General features: G+C 39.7%; 1 protein-coding gene across 2 annotated transcripts in view; it reads right to left on the bottom strand.

The window, feature by feature from the left end:
* B4GALT6 (beta-1,4-galactosyltransferase 6) overlaps positions 1-23,034 on the bottom strand; it is a 65,797-nt gene that overhangs the window by 19,716 nt on the left and 23,047 nt on the right. For both annotated transcript variants that reach the window (XM_017858047.1, XM_017858046.1), the window contains 2 exons: positions 18,962-19,075; positions 5,943-6,067 (listed from right to left, as the gene is read on the bottom strand). In XM_017858047.1, the coding sequence (XP_017713536.1) occupies positions 5,943-6,067; positions 18,962-19,075 (239 nt within the window). The remainder of the gene's footprint in view (positions 1-5,942; positions 6,068-18,961; positions 19,076-23,034) is intronic.

Below are 23,034 nucleotides of genomic sequence, written 5' to 3'. Positions count from 1 at the left end.
TAGAGATATTTTCAGAAATATAATGGAAACCAAAATCTTCAAACATGGGGTTCCAGCCATAGCATACAAGAAAACCTCACTGATACATGACATTGCCCCAAAATACACATGAAGTTTGATAATATAATATTTTCATTTAATCAAAATGCAGAATTAATTTTTTGATACATTTTAAAATGTATTTCAGTGGTAGGATAATATTCAGTTTAAAATGAGGTTGGCAACAATCCATAACAAGAAAAGACGTAAGCAGCACAGAAATTTGTCCTTTATCAATCAAAGAAATTTGTTCTCATCCAAAAAGCAAAAGAAAAAACACGTACATAGAAATGAAAATAGTTTTAGTATGTTAATCTTTCTTCTAATATGAAATAAAAAACCTAATGTAATTCTCAAACCCAACACTTAAAAACACCATCTATATAAAATGTTTTAATGTAATACAGGAATAAAGGAATAATCATCAATCATCACTAATTCAAATCCTCCATTTCTTGGATCCAAACTTTGTCATACAATCTATATCTCCTTACAATTTAGATTTTGCCTTTGAAAAACCTAAAGTGTTTTCTAAATTACTTTTCTCAGCAACTTCCTAGCTGAGCTAGCTTTATTATTATTGTGAATTTTCTAATAAAACTGAAATTAAAGCAAGTTTTCCACAGATCATAAATTCCAAATCATTAGATTTTCAAAAAAAGACAACAGTGAAAGTATATCTAACCAAAATACCTCTGTGTTACTCTATAATCTGGATTTTTAAAATATACAATCTAAACTGGTTGTAACAGAATACCGTGAAAGAACATTAAATCTATGATTTACTAAAATTTTATCTATACCAAATAAAGTTTATTAATAAATGAATAAATGCAACTAATTGAGAATGCATAAGTTGTGCACCTAATCCTTTTAAAATCAGGACCTGATATTAGACATCATCAAACAAAAATAATACTTAACCGTGTATTTTATATTATTACCAGGATCATAGATGGCAGACATTTTTAAATTATTCAAACATTTTCATTTATAAAGAGAACAAAAAATGATTTAGTAAAACTGAAGATGTCTAAACTACAAACTCCACCATTCATTTTCCCCTAACGCTGATGGGATAGCAAAAAAAAAAAAAGAGAGAGACAATGGCTGCTATGAGGCTGACGTTTTCATGATTATATTGATTACGGCATATCTGTCTGGCAAATGGTACGAACAAAAGAGGTCTGGTGCCCTTGCCAGCCCAACTTTGGGTTCCACTCCCGTTTAAAGGTCTCTCTTGGCTCAGGAGCCTGAGGACCACGAGGCTACCCCAGCAACACCCGCCCAACACCCAAGACCTCCTTCCTGCCCCTGCACAATGGCTGCCAACTGTACTGGAACTATATACTGAGGCGGGACTTACTGCTGGGCTTCAGTGCCCATGGCTGGCACATTCAAGGAATTCCCAAATCAAAACAACTGCCAACCCAGCTCAGGGATTTGCTTTTAGGATAGGAAAGTGCTATGAAAAGTAAAAGGAATAAAAGGGGTTAGATGGTGAGTACATATCCCACTACTGACCTTATCTAAAGCATATCCATGTGATAACATGTAGCTTAATAAGTCAAGCCTGCCCTTCTTGATTTGGAAGTTGGCCACGAGTTGGCCACCTATGACATAATGTCAATGAGCTGTAAAAGCAGTTAACGCCAATTATAGATATTTGAGGGAAGAAATTATTAAATGGCTACAGAGGCCCGATTAAAGACAGTGCATATTAATTAAAGACAATTAGACTGAGTGATGAGCTGAACATACAAGGATAAATAAAAGGTAAAGTTCTAGCTCCCAATACAATAACCTCTTCAATGAAGTATTTAAATATCAAGAGTTTTTTTTTTTAATCTTATAAGGAAAGTGAGACAGTAATGAAAATAATAAATTAACCAGTGTCTTGGTAAATTCAAATAAGCTAATCTAATGTGCTAACAGTAAACAGATGTCCAAATTTTAATGAGAGGGTTATTAAAGATTGTGAATATGTGATAAGTCTAAAGCAAAGCTTTTATTAAAGTAAAGCTAAACAATATCTTAAAAATTCATCTGGCACATCAGTTCTTGTGTTTGTGGAAGAATGTCCTGCATAGTTTACAATTTTTTGTCTAGAAAATATCTCAGTGTTCTGTGCTCATTTATTTTAAGGCTTAATAGCCTGTTTCGGGACATTCTTTCTTCTATGTGCCGTAATTTGCTGTTTGAGCCACTCTCTTGTTGATACACCTCCAGTGGAGACCGAGAACATCTGGTCATTATCTTCTGATAAAACAACACTTCATCCTCCTGAATCTCTCCTCACCACCTCTTGATCAAGTAAAATTATTCCATTCAGTTTGCTCCTACTCTAAAATCACAAATCTTGCTGAACATATGCACCATTTTTTCCCTTGCTTATTTTCTCCTATATACGCCATGAGGAGATCATCAAGAAAAATGTGTATCACATCAATTTCTCCCACCAAGTTTCTGTCCTACTTTCAAATTTTCAGCACACCACCAGCTACGGTGTCCCTAAATGACATAGCTTTAGGCTTGGTAACCTTAAGGTAAATCTAGCTATCTGCCACTGAGTAAGCAGAAGCTGGTAAACCCTCATTCTCCTTCAGAGTTTTTAGTTCCATCTTCCTATTCCTCCCAATTTCCAGAATTACAGGAGTAATTCTCAAACTGGAAGCCCTTGGTCAAACATGCAAGTTCTTGTTCCTTCCCACCAATAGAAACAGTATGTTTGACGACTGAGTTCAGGAATCTGCATTTTTTTTTTCTTTTAGAGATGGGGTTTCATTCCATAGCCCAGGCTGGAGTACAGTGGTGTGATCACAGCTGCACCAAACTCCTGGGCTCAAATGATCCTTCTGCCTCAGTCTCCCAAAGCACTGGGATTACAGGTTTGAACTACCACACCTGGCCAAAAATCAGCATTTTTACCATATGCCTTAAGTAGTTCTGAAACAGGGAGGCCAAGACCCATCTTTGAGGTACATTGGACTACAAATGAAACTCCAGGCCTCTGGGTAGACAAGAGCATCAAGCAGCTGCCTGGTTCTTTAAGCCTGGAAGTTACAGACCAAAGTTGTTCATCAAGCCCTCCATCTGAAATCTGAATGGAAAGTCAATGTTACAGGTAAACACTTCACTTTTAATGACCTGCAAAGCATCCTCGTGTTCTTTAGATACGAGCTTGCCCCATAAGGTGTCCAACCTGTGCAGAAATCTTCTACTCAAACCTGCAGCATTCAGGAATATCTAGGAATTGCTGAAATTACTACTGGTTTTTTGTTTGTTTTTTGAGACGGAGTCTCACTCTGTTGCCCAGGCTGGAGTGCAGTGGCACGATCTCGGCTCACTGCAACCTCTGCCTCATGGGTTCAAGTAATTCTCCTGCCTCAGCCTCCCAAATAGCTGGGATTACAGGCCTGCACCACCATGCCCAGCTAATTTTTTGTATTTTTAGTAGAGACGGGGGTCTCACCAGGTTGGCCAGCTGAAATTACTAGTTTTGAAAGATCTCAGTTCTATTTAATTTGCCATCAACTAACTGCACTGGTATTTTTCTCATTTAAAAAAGGGGCCTCAAATACTAAGAATCAAGTTGATGACAGATGTTTAACATAAATCTAGTCATTTCTTACTTCCCTCTCTCTCCACTGTTCCAATATGAGAATGGAACATTATCAGTAAGCAGGTAGGGACGGGTAGGGGGAGAAACTGTGTAACTAAATATTTAGTGAGATGATAGTTATATAATACTTATGTGAATATAGCTCACTTCTGAATAATCTCCAAAATTCCTTTCATACCTTTAGTTGTGTAATTCTGAACTACAGACTATATTCTGAGAAGGGTTTGCTAAAAGTTGAAATAAAAGCAGCATTATCATAAAGTTCCTAAATAAAATAAGTTAATTTATTTTGAGACAGTCTTGCTCTTTCACCCAGGCTAGAGCGCAGTGGTGCAATCTCGGCTCACCGCAGCCTCCACATTCCAGGTTCAAGCAAATCTCACACCTCAGCCTCCTGAGTAGCTGGGATGTGCCACCATTGTATTTTTAGTAGGGATGAGGTTTCACCATGTTGGCCAGGCTGGTCTCAAACTCCTGGCCTCAAGTGATCTGCCTACCTCAGCCTCCCAAAGTGCTGGGATTACAGGTGTGAACCTTAGATCCCTGAATTAGTTTCTTTCCAGGAACTCTTTTCAATACTGTTACCTACTGAGTCATATGTAGTTTATAGTCTACTAATATCTCTAAGTAGGAACTACTCGTGTGATACACCAGTCTCCTGGAAAATGAGAAGAAAATAAAAAAATTTAAAATCCATCTGGTATAGATCACTGGAAACGGGACAAGAATACTTCATTTTTCCTATCCCAAACTGTTCTACTAGCATGCTACTAGTAGAGCACACCTGAGGGGTGTGCCATATCCTGTACAAACAACTATCTGAGTATCAACCTCCGTGCTATCCCACAGCCTCGGTGACTGAGTGTGCTTCTTTTTCTATTAGCATTCAATATACACCCTCAATACCCAAATGTTAAAAATAATTTACGTGCCCAGGATATTTTAAAAGATGGAATGTACATAAATTGGGCTGCATTTCATATAGATACAAATGTGAGGAAAATCAAGAAATATGAAGAGATTCATTTGTTAAATGAATCTGATCTGAGAAATAGTGTAAGGTAATTATAAAATAAAATGTTTTGCTAAAATTGGTACTGGAATCCATTTAAGCAGCTTCACAACTTGTTCAAGGCAATGAGAAAGCTGACCATTTATTGAATCATTTGTAACAAGGCCAAAAAGGCTTTTATTTGCCTGATAGAGTTAATTCAACAAAACTGTGTTTAGTGCTTAACTCACACAAGACAATGTGCTCTGTGTTGGGAATACAGATACAAATAATACACATCTTCAAACACAAAGAGTTCATGGTAGATGAAGTCAGAGGGTCTTTTTCATGAGTTTAACAGCATGTGATTTTCCTTCCTACCAGTGGGGGTTTTTTTGTCAGGGGGAAGTGAACACACAAATATTCTAGAAGTATACTAATGTTTTAAAAGAGAAAACTGAAACTGTCTCCAGATCAAGATTATATCACAATTCTTTAGGAAATAACATTTGATTTAATCAGTTGTAGTTTTCATTGGAATTACATAAATGTTATTTCTTACTCAAACGTAATAACATTAGATGAATATGCACTTATTAACCAATTTCACAGCTTTGAGGGCAAGTCTGGCTTAAATTATGGCTTTCAATTTTTCAAAAGCAGCAGAGGCAAACCCACCCCTTACAGTTTTCAAACAAAACATTGAATAGAATTCTGACATACCAAAAAGACTGAAAGCTTGGGCTGTGCCTTCTGAAGCCAAGAAGAGCCCAAAGTCCAACTTTTCAAGTCCCACAGTGATCTCTGAGCAGCCTCTTTATAATCTTGGATTCTGAGAAACACAGCTTGAAGACCCCAACGCCAGACCAAACTGAAAATCAGGATATTAATATCCTCCGAGTGAGTTCTCACGATTCCAGAAATTGGTGAGGCTATGCTTGCAGGTGTCAGTAATCATTAGGGACAGCTGCAGGAGGCAGGGAACTCACAGCCTCTCTTCCAAACAGAACAGAACAACAGAAAAAATCTATTTTCCAAGCCAAACTCAAGTCACGTATTTATTACCAGGAACTCAAAGAGAATGAACCGAGCATCTATTTTGTATCTACACAGGTGCATTTACAGTCTTCACACGTTAACACTTAAATCACATTTGAATTATAAATAGTAAATATTAAAGACAAAAATACTGATGTTTTAAATTTATCAAGACTTAAAGACATTTGTCTCTGTATTTTGAATCAAGCACATAGTAACAGTCAAATTGCTTATGAAAAGAATTTACCTCACCTTCCATCTGGGTTTACAGTCTTTTGGCCTCCAATGACCCCCTGGCTCAATATCTAAATCCTTGGAGAAGAGTTGATGAATTTCATCAAAACTGACTTCGCTTACATTGACACTGAGGAATCCTCCTGCAAATTAAAAATGTGAAGAATTGTTTTAATATTTTTTGCCTCAAAGATCTAGTAGAACAAATAATAATCAGCAGGGTGATGGCATAACTTAGTTGCCAGGAAAATACAGTTTATTCCTATTACCACCACAAAATAATGAATAGCGCCCCCTTTCACTTTTAGTTTCAATGATAATATATATGGTCACCCTACTGTGTTTGGTAAATCAGCCAAAGAAAATCAAATTCTTTTTAAAAACCTTTTTGCTTTTGGGTAACATATCGAATAATTTAACATTCTTTGGAAAATGTTTGCATGTCTTTATAACTTAACGCTGCAATTTAACAACTATTCAAATATTTTAATACCATTTTTAATTTTAACATTTTCAACATAGGGGACACAATAGCACAGTGCTTAATGAAATAAGCAGTCAGATTGACTGGGAACTGATTCCTAGCTTCTGTCTATTGGGAAAATTATTTAACCTCTCTGTGCCTAAGCTTCCACCTCTGTAAAAAGGACAGTAATGCCTGCCTCCCAAGGTGGTTGTATCCATTCCAAGAAATCACCTGTGTGAAGGATCATATGCAGTGTCAGGCATTAGATACAACCAACAAATGTTAGCTACTATTACTGTTACCTGCTGACATTTCTTAAGAGAGGGAATTTGCAAACAATTCAAAGCATTGATTCTGAGCACTTACCATGTATCAGGCCCCTTGGTATACAAAACTGAAAAACTACTTCTGAGATATTCCTGGTCTAATAGGCACTCATTCTCCAAATTAACAAATATATGACATTACTGGAGGTGTTCTTACTAGCAGCTTTTCTAATGTATACCATTGAAACAGGAACGAATCTTGAATAGAAAACCACTTGCATTAACCCTAAAACAGAACTAAGAATCAGGAAGTCTCTGTATCTCCCCCTGAATTAAAATAGCTGCATGATCACTAACATCCCTTCAAAGCAATGCTATATTCAATGACTTCACTGTTAGAGAGAACAGGATGTAAAAGGCTATTGGAGCAAAACTACAGATCATCTTCTAGCAGTTTTAAAGTCATCTGTTAACTTCCAAATAGGTACAAATTGCTCTGGAGCGCCCTCCAGCCAAATTCTTCTCTCTGACCTCATCTCATAAAATACAAACCAACAAATGTTGAGGTTTCCCATTTCGAGTCTTCTGAGTTTCATGTAGCCACAATTTCACATAAAAAACACTCAGTTCCTCTCCAGAGAGCCTCTTTGCTCCCGCTATATTTTATGAGTTTTCACAATAGCCTCTCTTCCTGTCCCCACTTCATCCTAACCAGGCAGCACTGTCAGTAGCCTCCACGCAGGCATGCTAGAATATTTTACATCGAAATACCTGTTTCCCAGAATAAGTTAGAAAAAGAATTGCTATCTTCTAATGCCTGCCTGTTCTACTGACAACATAAGCAGTCTTTTATAACGAAACACTCAGCCTTCAGTGTGACAACATGCGCAAACGAGCTAATCTTAGAAAGGTCAGATTCATCTAAAAGAAAGAGAAACCTATGAACTTGCAGAGAAAGAGTAAGTAAAATGTAAGATTGATCAGTCAACATAAGTACAGACTATCATGACTCAGCTGACAAAGAACGGAATCTAACACTGTAATCAAATAAAATTTACACAAATAAATCTGATACATTTAATAGTATGCATGATTGCTAAAATGATAGTAATTAGGCTAAATAATAAGCAGTTCATATAAGTAACTGAAGCTGGTATTCTTTCTGCACTGTTAAACCAAATTTTTTGTCTTTTTTCCAGCTTTATTGCTTCAACAGCTGTAATCATCATTATTGTCAGCAGTTTTCTCCAGCATCATTTGCAGTTTAATTTCCATCTCCAACGCATATGTGCTGGCAAGAGACAGGCTTTATTTCTTTCCCTCAATAGAGAGTGCTTTTTCTGTCCATCACTATCCCCATGCCTGAGGTATCCGAAGTTCACACTCCTCGGGGTTGTGCGCCGCCCTCCACCCCAACCCCATCCATACCCCTCAGAGTCCATCAGGAGCTTTCCTATGTGCTTGTTGCCCTTTGCACTGAAATCCTAATAATTTGCTGATGGAAGGCTAAAGATTGACCCGGTGGCATGCTACCCATGATAACAGCAACATCGCTATACTGGGGAGTGTGCAGGGCAGGCCTCCCAGGACAGGTATTGCCACCACTGGGAACAGCAAAAGTATGATCAGAGAGAGAGGAACAACAAACACGCATCACTGTGGGGAGTGGTATTAGGGAGAAGATCCTGTACATAGGAAGGGAAGGGAAGAGGGCATGTTATAAAAAGAGTGGCCGGGAAGAAGTACACTGCAGATAAACTAATGATGGTGTGGTTTCCAAACCGTCCTCAGGAAGGACTTCTCTCAGGGATCCTGTGGTAGGAGGAGGAAGGACTCAGGCTCCCCCAACATGGCCACTTTCATCTCTTTCACGTACTCTTTTGTCCCCTTTAGGTTTCACTCAAGAAAGCCTTCCACTGTTTTAAAAACAAAACAAAAGGCTTCAGAAAACCAACTGCTATGAATGAAGCCAGAGAGGGAATGTCCTTCTTGTAAAGGACGCCATCAACTGGGCCAGTCCCCTTTATTTCACTTGCTGAGATTTCAAGAGCAACTGAAGAGATCCACTGAACTCCATGGACAGCCAATCTTCACTCTCCTCTGTGGTGAATCTGAGATTTCTTGTTGTTGTTCTTAATCCCAGATGTGATCATATAAATCTGAGATTTTTAACTAGCACAAGTGGTTTCTTTCCCAGTTAGAGATTTAAAGATCAGAAAATAAATACATTGACTGAAATCCATTTACCCAGTAGTGTAATCACAATCAGCAAATGTAAATAATATAACTTACCAAATACTGAATTTCACTATTTTGAAGGTGGTGCTGGGGTTAGAAAGGAAAGACCAGGAGAACTGGGTGTCTGAAGAGTGGAGGGGCTGCCAAGCACCTAGAGGGTCAAGGTGAAGGACAGGGAACTCAAGTCAGCTGGAAGCTACCTTCCAGCCATGTGTGCCAAACTGCTTCTGTCATGTGTGAGGGTAACTTAGTTGCACCATTGGTTATGTAGGACATTTACTATAATTTCCTAAAGCTGAGTTTGCAAGACATGCAGCAATGCTGCCCATCTGGGAAAGCCAGGCGTGCATGGGCCAAAACAAACAGGCTTATTGTGCTGTGGATGATAATGTATCACACGACATGATTTAGGATTTTATTTTTCTATTAAAATATAATTCTTAAAATAACAAATATTCAAAACCTATGAATTACATACATTTATATTTTTCTACCATTTCAAGTAAAATTTAAGGCATATAATCTCCAGAGAGTTGTTTGCTCTATAAATCAATAGTTTTAAATGACTGTTTCATTTTGTTTGGAGCCTATATCTATTTTTTGGTATCTAAAACCTAATTCTGGATATGTTGGTTTTATCTGTTTTACCCTCAGGGTTTTAAATGTGCACAGCTCAAAGAGCTGATGACAGTGTCAGAGAAGGACCTAAATTTCCCCTAGAAATGTCCCTTAGGGTAAATTCCTCTCCAAAGCTAGAAAAGCATTTTTATGATAAGATGGGACATTCCCTCCCCCAGCCTCTGTGCTGCCTCCTGAGCATAGCTCTGAGACTGAACAGTTATGAGGCACCCAGCCATCGGTCATCTCCTGTCCTTTCTGAAGCCAACACTAGACACTGCCTATTTCAAATGCTTTACTTAAGCTTCTCGACTTCTAAAATTTTACAACCGCTGCTTAACAAATGATTTCTTACTCAAGTTTTCTTGAAGCAACCAAACCTGAGCATTCTAAACATAAGACAGAGCATTAGTCACACATCCCCACTGCCAAGGGCAATGCCTGGACACAGAATGAATGAATGAATGAATGAATGAATGAATGAATGAATGAGTAGGAAGATTCCTGTCTCATCCCTGCTTCTACCTACCTGCATTTCTACTCCCTGGCTCCATCAGGTGCTAAAATATTTCTTTAAGACATGTATGCAAAACTGTGCATCCAACAAAGGCCTAATATCCAGAATCTATAAGGAATTTAAACAAGCAAAAAACAAATAACCCCATTAAAAAATGAGCAAAAGATACAAATTTCTTAAAAGGAAACATTCAAGTACCAACAAACATATGAAAAAATGCTCCAAACCACTAATCATCAGAGAAATGCATACTAAAACCACAATAAGACACCATCAAATACCAATAGGAAAAGCCATTATTGAAATGTCAAAAAACAACAGAAGGCCGGGCGCGGTGGCTCAAGCCTGTAATCCCAGCACTTTGGGAGGCCGAGACGGGTGGATCAGGAGATCGAGACCATCCTGGGTAACACGGTGAAACCCTGTCTCTACTAAAAATACAAAAAAACTAGCCGGGCGAGGTGGCGGGCGCCTGTAGTCCCAGCTACTCCGGAGGCTGAGGCAGGAGAATGGCATAAACCCGGGACGCGGAGCTTGCAGTGAGCTGAGATCCGGCCACTGCACTCCAGCCTGGGCGACAGAGCGAGACTCCGTCTCAAAAAAAAAAAAAAAAAAAAAAAAACAAAACAGATGCTGGCTAGGCTTGGGAAGAAAAGGAGATGCTTATACACTGTTGGTGAGAATTTAAGTTAGTTCAGCCACTGTGGAAAGCAGTTTGGAAATTTCTCAAAAAACACACAGAATTACCATTTGATCCAGCAATTCTATTACCGCGTAAATATCCAAAAGAAAATAAATCATTCTACCAAAAAGGCACATGCACTATTATGTTCATTGCAGCAATATTCACGATAGTGAATTCACAGTGACACCCTGGACACTCTGTGTCCAGACCCTGAATCACAGTCACCTAGAAATGACTGGCTTTCACCTCTGACACTGCACCCTCTCATTAAAGCCTCTTTCCCTTTCACCTTCTACCACTCCCCTCCCATGAAGTCCCTCTTCAACTTCATGAAGACTTGAAGTCCTCTCTGCTATATCCACATTTTCCTCTATCTGGCCTCTGTATAAAGTGGTTTGCTAATTTTGATGTGTGCCTAAGAATTACCAGCTGTGCTTGTTTAAAATGCAGGTGACTAGCCACACTGTCAAAGTTTCTGTGTCAGTTGAAGCTCATGGGTCATGGTTTTGTCCACTGGCTTTAACTGAATACATTTCAACAGCTTGAACTACCCACCACTGAGTCCTGCCTTTCAAAGGAAAAAGCTAGAACCCACTCTCCAAACCCCTCTAGCAGGTAGGAGCGGTCATGTGACCAAATGCACCCACAGGAGAATGGAAGCAGTATTAAACAATATAAGGACAAGGGTACTCTGCAAAACTACCTTTCAAGTAAAAGTGGTGGCAAAAGCTTCTAGCTTTACGGGAACCAAGAAGTGGCACTTCTGGTCTCCAGACCTGAGCAATGCTGGTAGGAGGTGTAAGCCCTGACAAGTGGCAGCAGGGGATGTTTCAAAGTGGTCTGAGCCTTGTTCTGGCTGCTCAATTTCTCAACCTAATTCTCTAGCCACCCAGGTTGTCTCTGGGCTCTCTAATATATTTTCATGAATTCTTTTTTCTCTTAAATCAGATATATTCTGTGGTTTGCAACCAAGAGCCCTGACTTTCACAGTCTAGGGTTTAGCTCAGAGGCTGCATTTTTAACAAGTATCCCAGTCACAACTTTTTTTTTTTTTTTTTTGGGACACAGTCTTGCTCTGTCACCCAGGCTGGAATGCAGTGGCACCATCTCGGCTCACCACAAGCTCCACCTCCCGGATTCATGCAATTCTCCTGCCTCAGCCTCCTGAGTAGCTGGGACTACAGGTGCCTGCCACCACGCCTGGCTAATTGTCTATATTTTTAGTAGAGACAGGGTTTCACCATGTTAGCCAGGATGGTCTCGATCTCCTGACCTCATGATCCACCCACCTCGGCCTCCCAAAGTGCTGGGATTACAGGCGTGAGCCACCGCGCCCGGCCCCCAGCTGCATTTTTAACAAGTGTATGTCATCTGAATCACACTTAGAGAAATGCAGCTCTATGACCTTCACCCGATCACAGCACCTACACACTGACAAACACCTTATCTACAACCGCCCCAACCTGCCACACCTGGGCTACAGGTCCCATCCTTGTGGCGACAATTAACCATGCTCCAATTCTCTACCTAACAAACATAACTAAAGAAAGCACATAAGCATATGGATTAATCCCATCATTTGGGTGGCAATACCTAACATATTGCCTTAAGCATAGTAAGTTTTCAGCAAAAACAAGTGTCACTTCTTTTTGTATTGTGACCCCACCAGGGTGGGGTGGAGGGCTCTCTAGGCTAACCTGTCACCTTTTATGATTAGTTGACTCCACTTTTCATTCCCTACAACAACTTTTTAAATACTTACTCCTCCCTTTCAAGCTGCTCAGTCCTTCCTGGCCATGCCCTCAGGGACACATGGCCTCCTGCTTTACCAGGAAAACGACACAGCAAGCACAGCAGGCACAAGCACCCTAGCTCTCCACCTCATCTCCAAATAAACCTCAGGCTTCCTCAGGGGAGGAGGCATTCCTGAGGCTTTCCATGCTCACTTTTCAACCTGAGGCATTGTCTCCCTTCACTTTCTAACCTGGCTCTATGGAGACCTCCCTTGTGCTTCTCCCTCATCCTTCCCAGCTCTCTTCTCTCCATCCTTCCGTTTCTTTTTTTTTTTTTTTCCCTGAGACAGAGTCTCCCTCTGTTGCCCAGGCTGGAGTGCAGTAGCATGATCTCGGCTCACTGCCAGCTCCACCTCCCGGGTTCACGCCATTCTCCTACCTCAGCCTCCCGAATGGCTGGGACTACAGGCATCTGCCACCACGCCCACCTAATTTTTTGTATTTTTAGTAGTGACAGGGTTTCACTGTGTTAGCCAGGATGGTTTCGATCTCCTGACCTGGTTATCTGCCCACCAAAGTGCTGGGATTACAGGCATGAGCCACTGCGCCCGGCCTCTTCTCTCCATCCTTTCTTTCCATGATGCCTACAACACGCTCAAGTCCATCTCTTCCTAAAGAGCTCTTCCCTTACCCCCACCTCCTCTAGATCCTTTACCCCATTCTCCTTCCCTTTGCCACCAAATTTCTCTCGTTTCACCTAGTCTTCACACACATCTGACTCACTTCTCAAGACAGTCTACTTTGCTTCTTTCCCAACCACTTTACTGAAATCGTGCTTGCTGTATTCTCCATCCATTTTTGCACCAAATTCAGTGGCCCTTTCATGGTTCCTCACTCTCCCTGCTGTCTGCAGGTATGTGACAAGACACAGCAGTCTCTTTCCGGGATGTGTTCCTCCCTGGCCCCCCAGACACCATCCTCTGGCTTCTCTAGGTTCCTGTCTCCCCTTCTTCTGTTAACTGCCACTCACCTCACAAGTACGGATCTTCTCAGGGACCCACTCTCAGCCTTCTTCCCACTTCACTTCCTCTAATCTTCAGTCCAGATCTCTTATGAAAGTCAGACCCCAAGTTAACCCTCCTGAACTTCAAACAAAACAGCCCAAACAGAAACCACTAACTTCCCCATCCTCCAAATGTGATGGTTACTCTGTATCACTTCAGTTCATGGTCACCAAGTCTGAAACCTAGAAATTAATCCTCACCTCTCAATTGGTCACCGCATCTGGCCAACGGTACCCTGTAGGTTCTTTTTTGTGCCTCCTCCTCTCTCCAACGCCAGAGCCTTGGCACATGCCGTTGTTGTTGCCTGTGGGCTCCCTGCAGCAAGCTCCTCTTTGGTCTCCTGGTGATCCCAGTATTTCTCCATTCTCACCCATTTTTCAGCTTCTCATCTGAATAATCTTCCTAAAATACAATCCTAGTCCATCATTCATCTGCCTAAAGCCTTTGATGGTTCTCCATTTCCCTAAAGCAGTGGGGTTTTTTATTTTTGCTTTTGGTTTTTTGTTTGTTTTTGTTTTGCCCCTAGACCCTTTGAAAATCATGCACTCTCGCCTGAGAGAAATGCACACAGGCTCATAAATCAACCATCTGCATATAAGCTAACAGGCTTTTCTCCCTCTGAAGCTCACCTCATGGATGCCTAGGAATGATGGAACCCACAAGGCCCTCAGATTCCTCAGTCCTTTACACAAGACCCTTCTGGCCAGCTTCCTTTCCCATACACGCCACTTACACACCCTCTCTGGGCAGAGCCGACCACTCTCCAGTCCTGGAACACACAGAGCCTCCTCATAGTGATGCTGTTCTCTCCGTTATCTTGCAAGACCCAGTTCTAATGACACCTCTCTCTGACATCGTCCTTTCCCTTGCAGAATAAACTGCTGTCTCCCTTTTGTCACATTCATAACCTTTTTACTTTTTTTTTTGAGACAAAGTCTCGCTCTGTCGCCCGGGCTGGAGTGCAGTGGTGTGACTTCAGCTCACTGCAACCTCCACCTACTAGGTTCCAAGCAATTCTCTGCCTCAGCCTCCCAAGTAGCTGGGACTACAGGCGCGCACCACTGCACCCAGCTAATTTGTGTGTGTGTGTTTTTGGTAGAGATGGGTTTCACCATGTTGACCGGGCTGGTCTTGAACTCCTGACCTCAGGTAACGTACCCGCCTCGGCCTCCCAAAGTGCTAGGAAACAGGCATGAGCCACCACGCCCAACCTGATAAGCTTTTCATAGCATGCCTTTCTCCAAGTGTGTTACCTGCTCTGGGCTGCCACACACATGACCATGTTCAGCTTTGTCTCTCCCATGCCTGCTTCTATGAACAACACAGGGACCGCTGTACAGCAGCGGTTCATCAATGACTGGTTGACTCTAAAATGGCAAATGGCTCCCATCTCATTTTTTTTTTTACAATAAACATATGCATGACGGTTTGTTACATGAGCATTATTTGAGCTTTGCTTAAGTTTGCTTATCTTTTCCTTCTTTGCTGATTTTCATTTGAATTATTTAAATTCATCTCAAAAAGTCCTTGGAGCTTTTGTTACATTCATAAGGTTAGCAACTACAGAAACTATCAGGGTTACACCATAAAGGGAACTATTCCACAAATACTAAGAACAGAATATATAAAGGTCACTGCAAACGTATTCTATTTGAATAAGAATTAAAAGATAGGAAAACTAAAGGTAAGTCTATTTTCACTCTAATGCAGAGTATGCAATTGACATTTTCCATTTCTACCTCACCCATAAAAATTAAAATCAAAACATCCACACTAAGCACTTATTAATTTTTAGCCTCAGACAAGGTGAAACTTCTATTTTACTTTGTTAGCACAAAGAATCTTACATAAATGCAATAAAGCTGAATGTGGATTTGCCGTTTGGAGAATCTATAAATACTAACAAGAAAGAAGTATTCACTCATATTCTTCATATAAAAATACACATTAAAATAGATTTTACAGTGTAATCGGCCACTATTGAATATGAAACACTGCTGAAATGTATGAAACACATTTTATCTGCATTCTAGTTTGAAAAATTCACTTTATCTTTACAGAAATCCAGTGCCAGTGTTTCCATTGCTATACTAGGTAAAAATCAAAATTTACAACAGGATAATCAAATACACCAATGTTAAGCCTTAACTTCACTTTTAGTGACTATAAGTAAATATCACTTGTACTTGAATGGTTTTCATCCAAGTAGATCTAATTCTTACACAAATCCCTTCTATTATTTGGGAAAGAATCATACTCAATTATTTTGTGTGACTATTGTAAGATTTTATACTTATGTATTTTATTGCATTGTTCTCTATTATCAATGAAAACTATCTTTCTAAGTAAAAAAATGTAAGGATACATAGCTAAGAATAAAACTTCCAAACTCCACACATTTCTCCTAGTGTCTCATTCCCTTGACCATTGTAAAGTCTGGCTCTATTATTCAAAGAAGGAGGGAGAAGAAAGGGTGAATCAAATTAACGCCTATCAAACTTCAGGCACTGTGCTTCATGCTATCCTTACCACACTCTGCAGGTGATATCAGAATCCCAGGTTTTACAGGTACGTAAACTAAGCCTCCACTTTGCGGAGGTCACAGGACTGGTGAAGCGCTCTGTTGGGCAGCTCGTGCAAGGTTCTCTTGGCAGAAGCCTCATTATGTTGGCTGTACCCATGGCTCCTTTCTAAAGCTTTACCTGTATCTGGCTGTATTTTCTACCAAATCACCCTGTCATCATGGCCACCACGGTCACCACTAACTGGGCACAAAATTGGGACAGGACCCAAAGTTGGCAGCCCATGAGAGGGCCTGCTGTGAAAAGATGGCTGGCCACACCAGTGTGATCCTCTCTTACAAAAGAATGCAAGGATCTCAGGGAAGCAGAGAGAAGGGGCAGCAGTGCTGAGGCCCCTCCCCACCCCCAGTGTAAAGGTACTGCACAGCAGCCACGCACGACGCAATCTCTCAGTCACCATGACACAGACGGTACAATGGGCTGTGGGGCGGGAGGAGAGGAGTACCAGAATGAGGAAGTGGCAGACAGATGCTTTGAAATAGAGTTTAATTAGTACTCATAAAGCACTAATTAAAGAAAATGGCAACTAAATCAAGAACAGAAAGATTTCCTGAAACTATAAACCTTGAATATGAAAATTATGAAGATGAAATTATTGTAATCAATATTTCAACAGAGCATTACCCAGCGGTTTCAGTATTACACAGACAAAAGTATTCATTTTTAAGAAAACATGGCTGCATAACAAAGTAATGACAACCACAAAAATCACTGAGTTCCATTCTTTATTATGGTATAGCAAAGAGAGAGCAAGATTAGAATCACCTGAGAATTTTTTTTTTCTTAAATACCAGGGACCAGGCCCACTGCTCTAGATCAGTGGGTCTCAATATGTGGCCCAAGGCTCAGCGGCAACAGCATCACCTTGCGGGACTTGTTAGAAATGCAGATTCTCAGGCCCGCTCCACACCTGCTGAGTCTGAAACTCTTGAGGGCAAGAACAAGCAACGGGGCTTGACAAGATGATCGGGGTGATTCTGATGTACCCTCAAGACTAAAAGCCATGGCCTTAGATGGTATTAGGTCAATCTTTCTTTTTATTATCGATATATAATATCTATCAACAATAAACTAAAACAAATCCTACAAATATGATAGGCAAAGGCTGATTTCCTCAATTTAAAATGCTCATGTAAAGAATAAAAAACCAAATACATCAGAATATGGATAAATAAGCAATTCAAAAAGATGTTCATATAAACCTTTAATTATATCAAATCCAAGATACAAACCTATATGTACAAAGTATGCTTAAAAATCATGGGGCAGGGGTAGAAGACATAGGAAAAAAAAAAAGCCAAAATAATAGCTGTGTAGCTTCTGAATGTTGAGAGTACAGTATAGTGTTTTTAAAATAATGATAATGTATTATCTTCATAATTTTAAATATATATATTTAACGTACAGTAGCTTTATCACTACGACGTATTAAACACAAAGGTTAAAAACAAAATAGTAAAATCACTAGAAGGAAATAAAGGTATTTATTTGTATGGCCTCAGGGTAAGAAAAGCTTTAAGACCAAAAAAAAAGCAAAACCCCTAGGTAAAGTGATAAAAAACATTTGAAAATGTTATAATTTTGAACTTCCATAAAATAAAAGACAAAATAAAATGAGAAGCCCGGGAATGTGAAAAGATACTTACAAAACACATAGCAGATCCACTGCGAGAACATAAATAATTTTTACAGATCAATACCAACACACAATAACCAACCAGGAACTGATAAAGCCCATGATGCAGCAAGTCACAGGAGAGAAAATTTAAAAGCACAAACATGGGAAAACCTACTCAAACCCACCAGGAATAAGGGAAGTGAAAACTGAAACAATAAGAAACCATTTGTTAATCTTTCAGATTAGCAAGAATTTAAAAGTCCATCTGTATCAAAGTGGTACATTCATGCTTTGCTGTTATGGATATAAATTGGGATAGCTGCTTTTGAGAGCAACTGACAAAACCTGGAAAAACTGAGCCAACCTACCCAGCAAGTCCCCCACTAGCCATCAACCCTCAAGTACAGATGCATATATGCACAGGAAAACCCACACTCTGTTATTCTTTATACACAATAAACCCCAAAAAAAATAATAATAATATAATATTAATTTTTTTTTTTTTTTTTTTTTTTTGCTATTTTGTGATAGCAAAAAAGTTGAAACAACCTAAATGTCCATCAGTGGGAAAACAGGTAAATGAGATGTGATACATTTATACAAAGACGTACTACACAGTAATAGTTAAGAGAAAAAAATTAGATCTATATGTAACAACATGGGTAGTCCTCAAAAAAGTACCTAAAAAAGCAAGTTATAAGAATGAAATGCACTTTTTAAGACCAATTTACATAAATTCTCCTGTGAAACAATATCTATTTTCTATATAGACATCTATCTATGTAAAAAACAATTTTCATAACCGGTGAGAATACTCAGCAAACTCCCAGTAGAGGTGAGGTTACTTCTAAGGAAGGAATGCAGAGCCGGCGCTGGGGATGGTGGTCAAAAAGGATTGCTTAACCAGGAACATTTTAACATATTCAAAAGTAGACTACACATTAATTACTCTCTTAAACACCGTTTTAAAAGAACTTGGACATAGGTTAGCCAAAGTATTCGTTTTTAAAGCTGGGTGGGAGCAAGATGGGTATTTGTCATTTTCTCCCTTTGTATTTTCTTCAGTTTTCAATCATCCCCTTCAAAAGCACTTTGCCAAAAAAAAAAAAAGTTCAAATAACATGCTGCATAATATAAACATTTGCACCCAGGTGCACATGACCTGATCCTGCTGCACTCAAATCATGTGGTTTTTATGACCGTACTGTAACACAAGTAAACAGTTAAGTCAAAATTAGATGACGACTTACGCATATAAGGCAGTTTTTCTGGACAGGGGAGGTATGGTGAGTATGTGAAGTTTTCCGGAAGATACGTTGTTGTTTGAACAAGATAATCACTTGAATTATTGCCTTCAGGATAATCTTGGAGAGAGAGAAAAGAGTTACAAAAACAAAAAGGCCTTTTGCTTTGTCCCTGGAATGAAATACGTCACTGTCACTGTGAGAAAACTACAGTACACAATCTACAGAAGTACTTAAAATCAATTATCTTTAAAGAACTAGAGAACAGCGCACTGCTGCTGGGAACCTAACTCTCCGCATGATTTCCCAAGAGACATTTAGAGAGCAGCACACCCTTATCCTTGCACACAGACATAGCAGTCCCATTTGCAACCATGTGAGAACACCTGCTCCCATCCCTCCTCTGGCTGAGCCCCATCTAAAGGGAGTGTGAAAGTATAACAGGGAATCCCCTCCACTATGGCATAGCCACGGGTGTTCCAAACTGCTGTGTGCTTGCTACTAGCATCCACAGAGCAGAGGGGTGGGAGTAATGTTTTCTTACCACCTCACACTGTAGAAACTGAGATTTACCCACTCAACTTACTTTTGTAATACAGATAGATCATTCTAAACCTTTAAGTTAGTCATTCCCAGCCTGTGGGCTGCAGCCCCGCGGGAGCCCTGGAGCTATTATTACATTAGATCCATTATCTTTAGAGTTAGCAAGTTAAACTGCATACAGGGCACCAAAGTCAAATGCCTGAGTTCAAATCCTCGCTCCAACACACTGTAGCTGTGGGATACAGGGCAGGATATGATGTAGTTTACCATCTATGCCTACTTCATACTGTCATTTTTAAACTTCGATAAGATAAAATGTGTAAGGTGCTGAGAACAATCCCTGGCCCACAGAAATAGTTAGTAACTGTAGCTATGAGCGATTAGAGATGAGCACCTGACCCATGAGACAGTCACAGGCTTAGAATTTTTGAATGTGGAACCAGAGAGATCACATTTCAGTACCTTTCTGGAGCAAAGTTCTGAGACGCAACTCTAGAAACCACGACACGCAGGTTTCCTGCTATGTAGGGAAGCTGGTCTAAGAGAATGACATCATGGTGCAATGAGTAAGAAATGAGAGATGAAAACAGCTCATTAAACTATGGTCTGTCTCCTGGATCACCAACGATGTACCACAGAAAGTGAAACTCAAGCAGACACTTTACGAAAATGTGAAGATATTCTTTGACTCTTGAGTAATCTGCTCCAGTGAGAGACACTGTAGGAGCTAAACCCTCTGACCGTAGGCTAATGACAGAATCCTGCAAATTAGATAGGAAGTATGTGAGATGAGCCAAAGAAAACTAAGCACCTCCCCTGCACACCTTTCCCTAACATCAGTATTCAGTCATTGTCACAATGGAGTTGGTGAGGATGCAGCGTGGGAGTCAGGACAGTACTTCAGGGCAGAGCCTCACGCCACCTGCAAGGCTGTCGAATGAAAGAGGCCCTGCCACAGCTGCTAAGCAGAGGGTGTTGGAATGGACAAAGGTTCCAGGTCGGGCACCAAGGAAGAAACAGAAGCCACAAGAGAAGGTCCAATTCCAAAGAACTGCATGGAAACCCCAGTTACAAATTTCACAGGGCATCAGTAAGGTGTTAAGGTAAATGCACTCCCAGAAAACCTCAACATGAGGGAGATCAATGATGGTACAACTGCTAAGGCCTATTCTACCAGGAAGTGGGAAAGCCCCAATGAGACAATCCTCCTCACTGTCTCTCCCTGTAGGAGTGCTGGCAAGCATCTGACAAGGAAAATCTTTCAAATGACAAGGGGAGGAGAAATTCAGTGAACATTAATCGTTTTGTATGCCCAGTGACACACCAAGACCACAGACACTACTTGGTAGCCCATGCTCAATGTATTCCCCCTGTGTCTGAAAGATTTAAAGATACCAAGCAAAAGCAAGTGGAAGGAAGTCCAATAAAGTTCTGATTCTTTTGTTTTTTTGAGACAGGATCTTGCTGTGTCACACAGGCTGGAGTACAGTGGCATGATAACAGCTCACTGCAGCACTGACTTCTTCAGCTCAAGTGATCCTCCCAGCTCAGCCTCCCAACTATTAATAGCTGGAACTACAGTCACGCACCACCATACCCAGCTAATTTTGTATTTTTTGCAGAGACAGGGTCTTGCCGTGTTGCCCAGGCTGGTCTCCAGCTCCTCGGCTCTAGCAATCCTCCTGCCTCAACCTCCTAAAGTGATGGGATTACAGGTGTGAGCCACCATGCCTGGCCTGATTCTTTACTTAAGATACTTTAAATATATATATGTAGATAGATATACACCAAAATTCAAGTTTTTTTTTTAAAGGGCTTCTCTTTTCATGGGGACTCCTACTTTGCTAGTGGTAGGAGCCAGTGCAATAAGCATGAACTGGGTTTCTGTCACTCCCACCAAAACTGCTTAAGATCACTATTGTTATGAGTTTTGTGACAGTGTCTAGTCAAGTTCATTGATTTATACCTTAGAGTTATTTATTTATCTTCAATATTCCTGAAAAGGAAGATAAGGCATTCTTATTTGAGGGAGACAGTAAGAAAAGAAAATACACAAAAGAATTCTTAAAATAAGTTTGCCAAAATTTAAAAAATCAAATCAAAGCATTGTAATAAAGTCAGAGCAATCTCCCAGAAAGATAGAAAGAAAATAATTGAAAACAAGAGAGAAATGATAATACATAATAGGATTTCCAAAAGAAAGGAAAATAGCAGGAAGACAAATTATCAAAGAAATAATACAAAATATTTTGGGGAATTGAAGGGTAAGATATTCCATATTGATAGGACTGCTCCCAGTAAGAGAAGAAAAACAAAGCTCCAAGATGCTCTTTGTGAAATTTAACAATACAAAAAGATCCCAAAAGTCTCCAGAAAGAAAAAACTGGTCCATGAACAGTAACTGCAATCAGGATAGTCAACAGACTTCTCAAAAGCAGCACTGGAAGAGTGAAGACAATGGCATAGGAATTTTGGAAACCCCCCTTAGAGTGGTCAACTCATGTGCCTAAGGGAAAATCAGTGACAAATTAAGAACTTTTGGAGGGAAAAAAGAGTTAACAAGTAACATCAACAAAAATAAACAGATCTACAAAACAAACATAATTACAACTAGACTCAGGAAAACAAACCATTATCTACATTCTCTTAACAACATCAACAATACGATTGAACTTAAATTGTGATGTAATTATATTGGGGATAAGGATACGTAAAATTGGGGTGAGACTATAATACTAAATGTCTTTCTTCCATAACAGGAGTAGTTAAAATTGATAAATCAAGAGACGGCAGGATAGAAACATAAAGATAAATAAAGAATAAATTGTTAGTTCTCTGAGGATTGGGACTCAGGGAGGAGTAAGCTAGGAGACTGTTGTTATTATACCCTTTTCTACTTTTAAAATATAAAAAGTTCTACTTAAAATAAAAATGCAAGAAAGTTAGTGTGCTTTTCAATATGAATAAGTGAGCAGTTAAAACAATAAATAGTGAATGCCAAGTTCTTCACTAATTAGCTAGCGTGCGCTCACTTTCTCTCTCTGTCTCTCTCTCTCTCTCTCTCACACACACACACACACACACACACACACAGAGTTCATATTATAGCTTTTGTTGCACATACCACCAGAAAGAAAAGATGGGCTAGCAATACAGAGATGATAATTTTTCTGAATCTCTTCAATTTTTATTAAGGATATACTATACACTACACATTCACAAGAATGAGACAATAAATAAGGTTGTCCTTGGATGTACAACTATGATATAACAATATTTTAAAATACAAAAAAAAACAAAAGAGTAAGTTTGTCCCTGGGGGTCATCTGCCTTGAGATGTTACAAGGCCCATTTTCTTATAAAACTGAGGCAGAAAAAATCTACATTGTCATTCAATCCTTTTGTTAATATCATGCACTAACTTTAAGAGTATTTTCTTATTCTGCAGGATTTATTAATTTTATCATTAACGCTTGGGCTCCTTCTCTTAGCCACAAGCTATGATTCTCTAAACCCGCATCTAATTCACAGAAGTG

The sequence above is a fragment of the Rhinopithecus bieti genome, unplaced genomic scaffold (genome assembly GCF_001698545.2).
Source record: "Rhinopithecus bieti isolate Rb0 unplaced genomic scaffold, ASM169854v2 scaffold_44774, whole genome shotgun sequence".
NCBI lineage: Eukaryota > Metazoa > Chordata > Mammalia > Primates > Cercopithecidae > Rhinopithecus > Rhinopithecus bieti.
The sequence above is the reverse complement of the archived record's forward strand: the minus strand, read 5'-3'. Positions and strand labels throughout refer to the sequence as shown.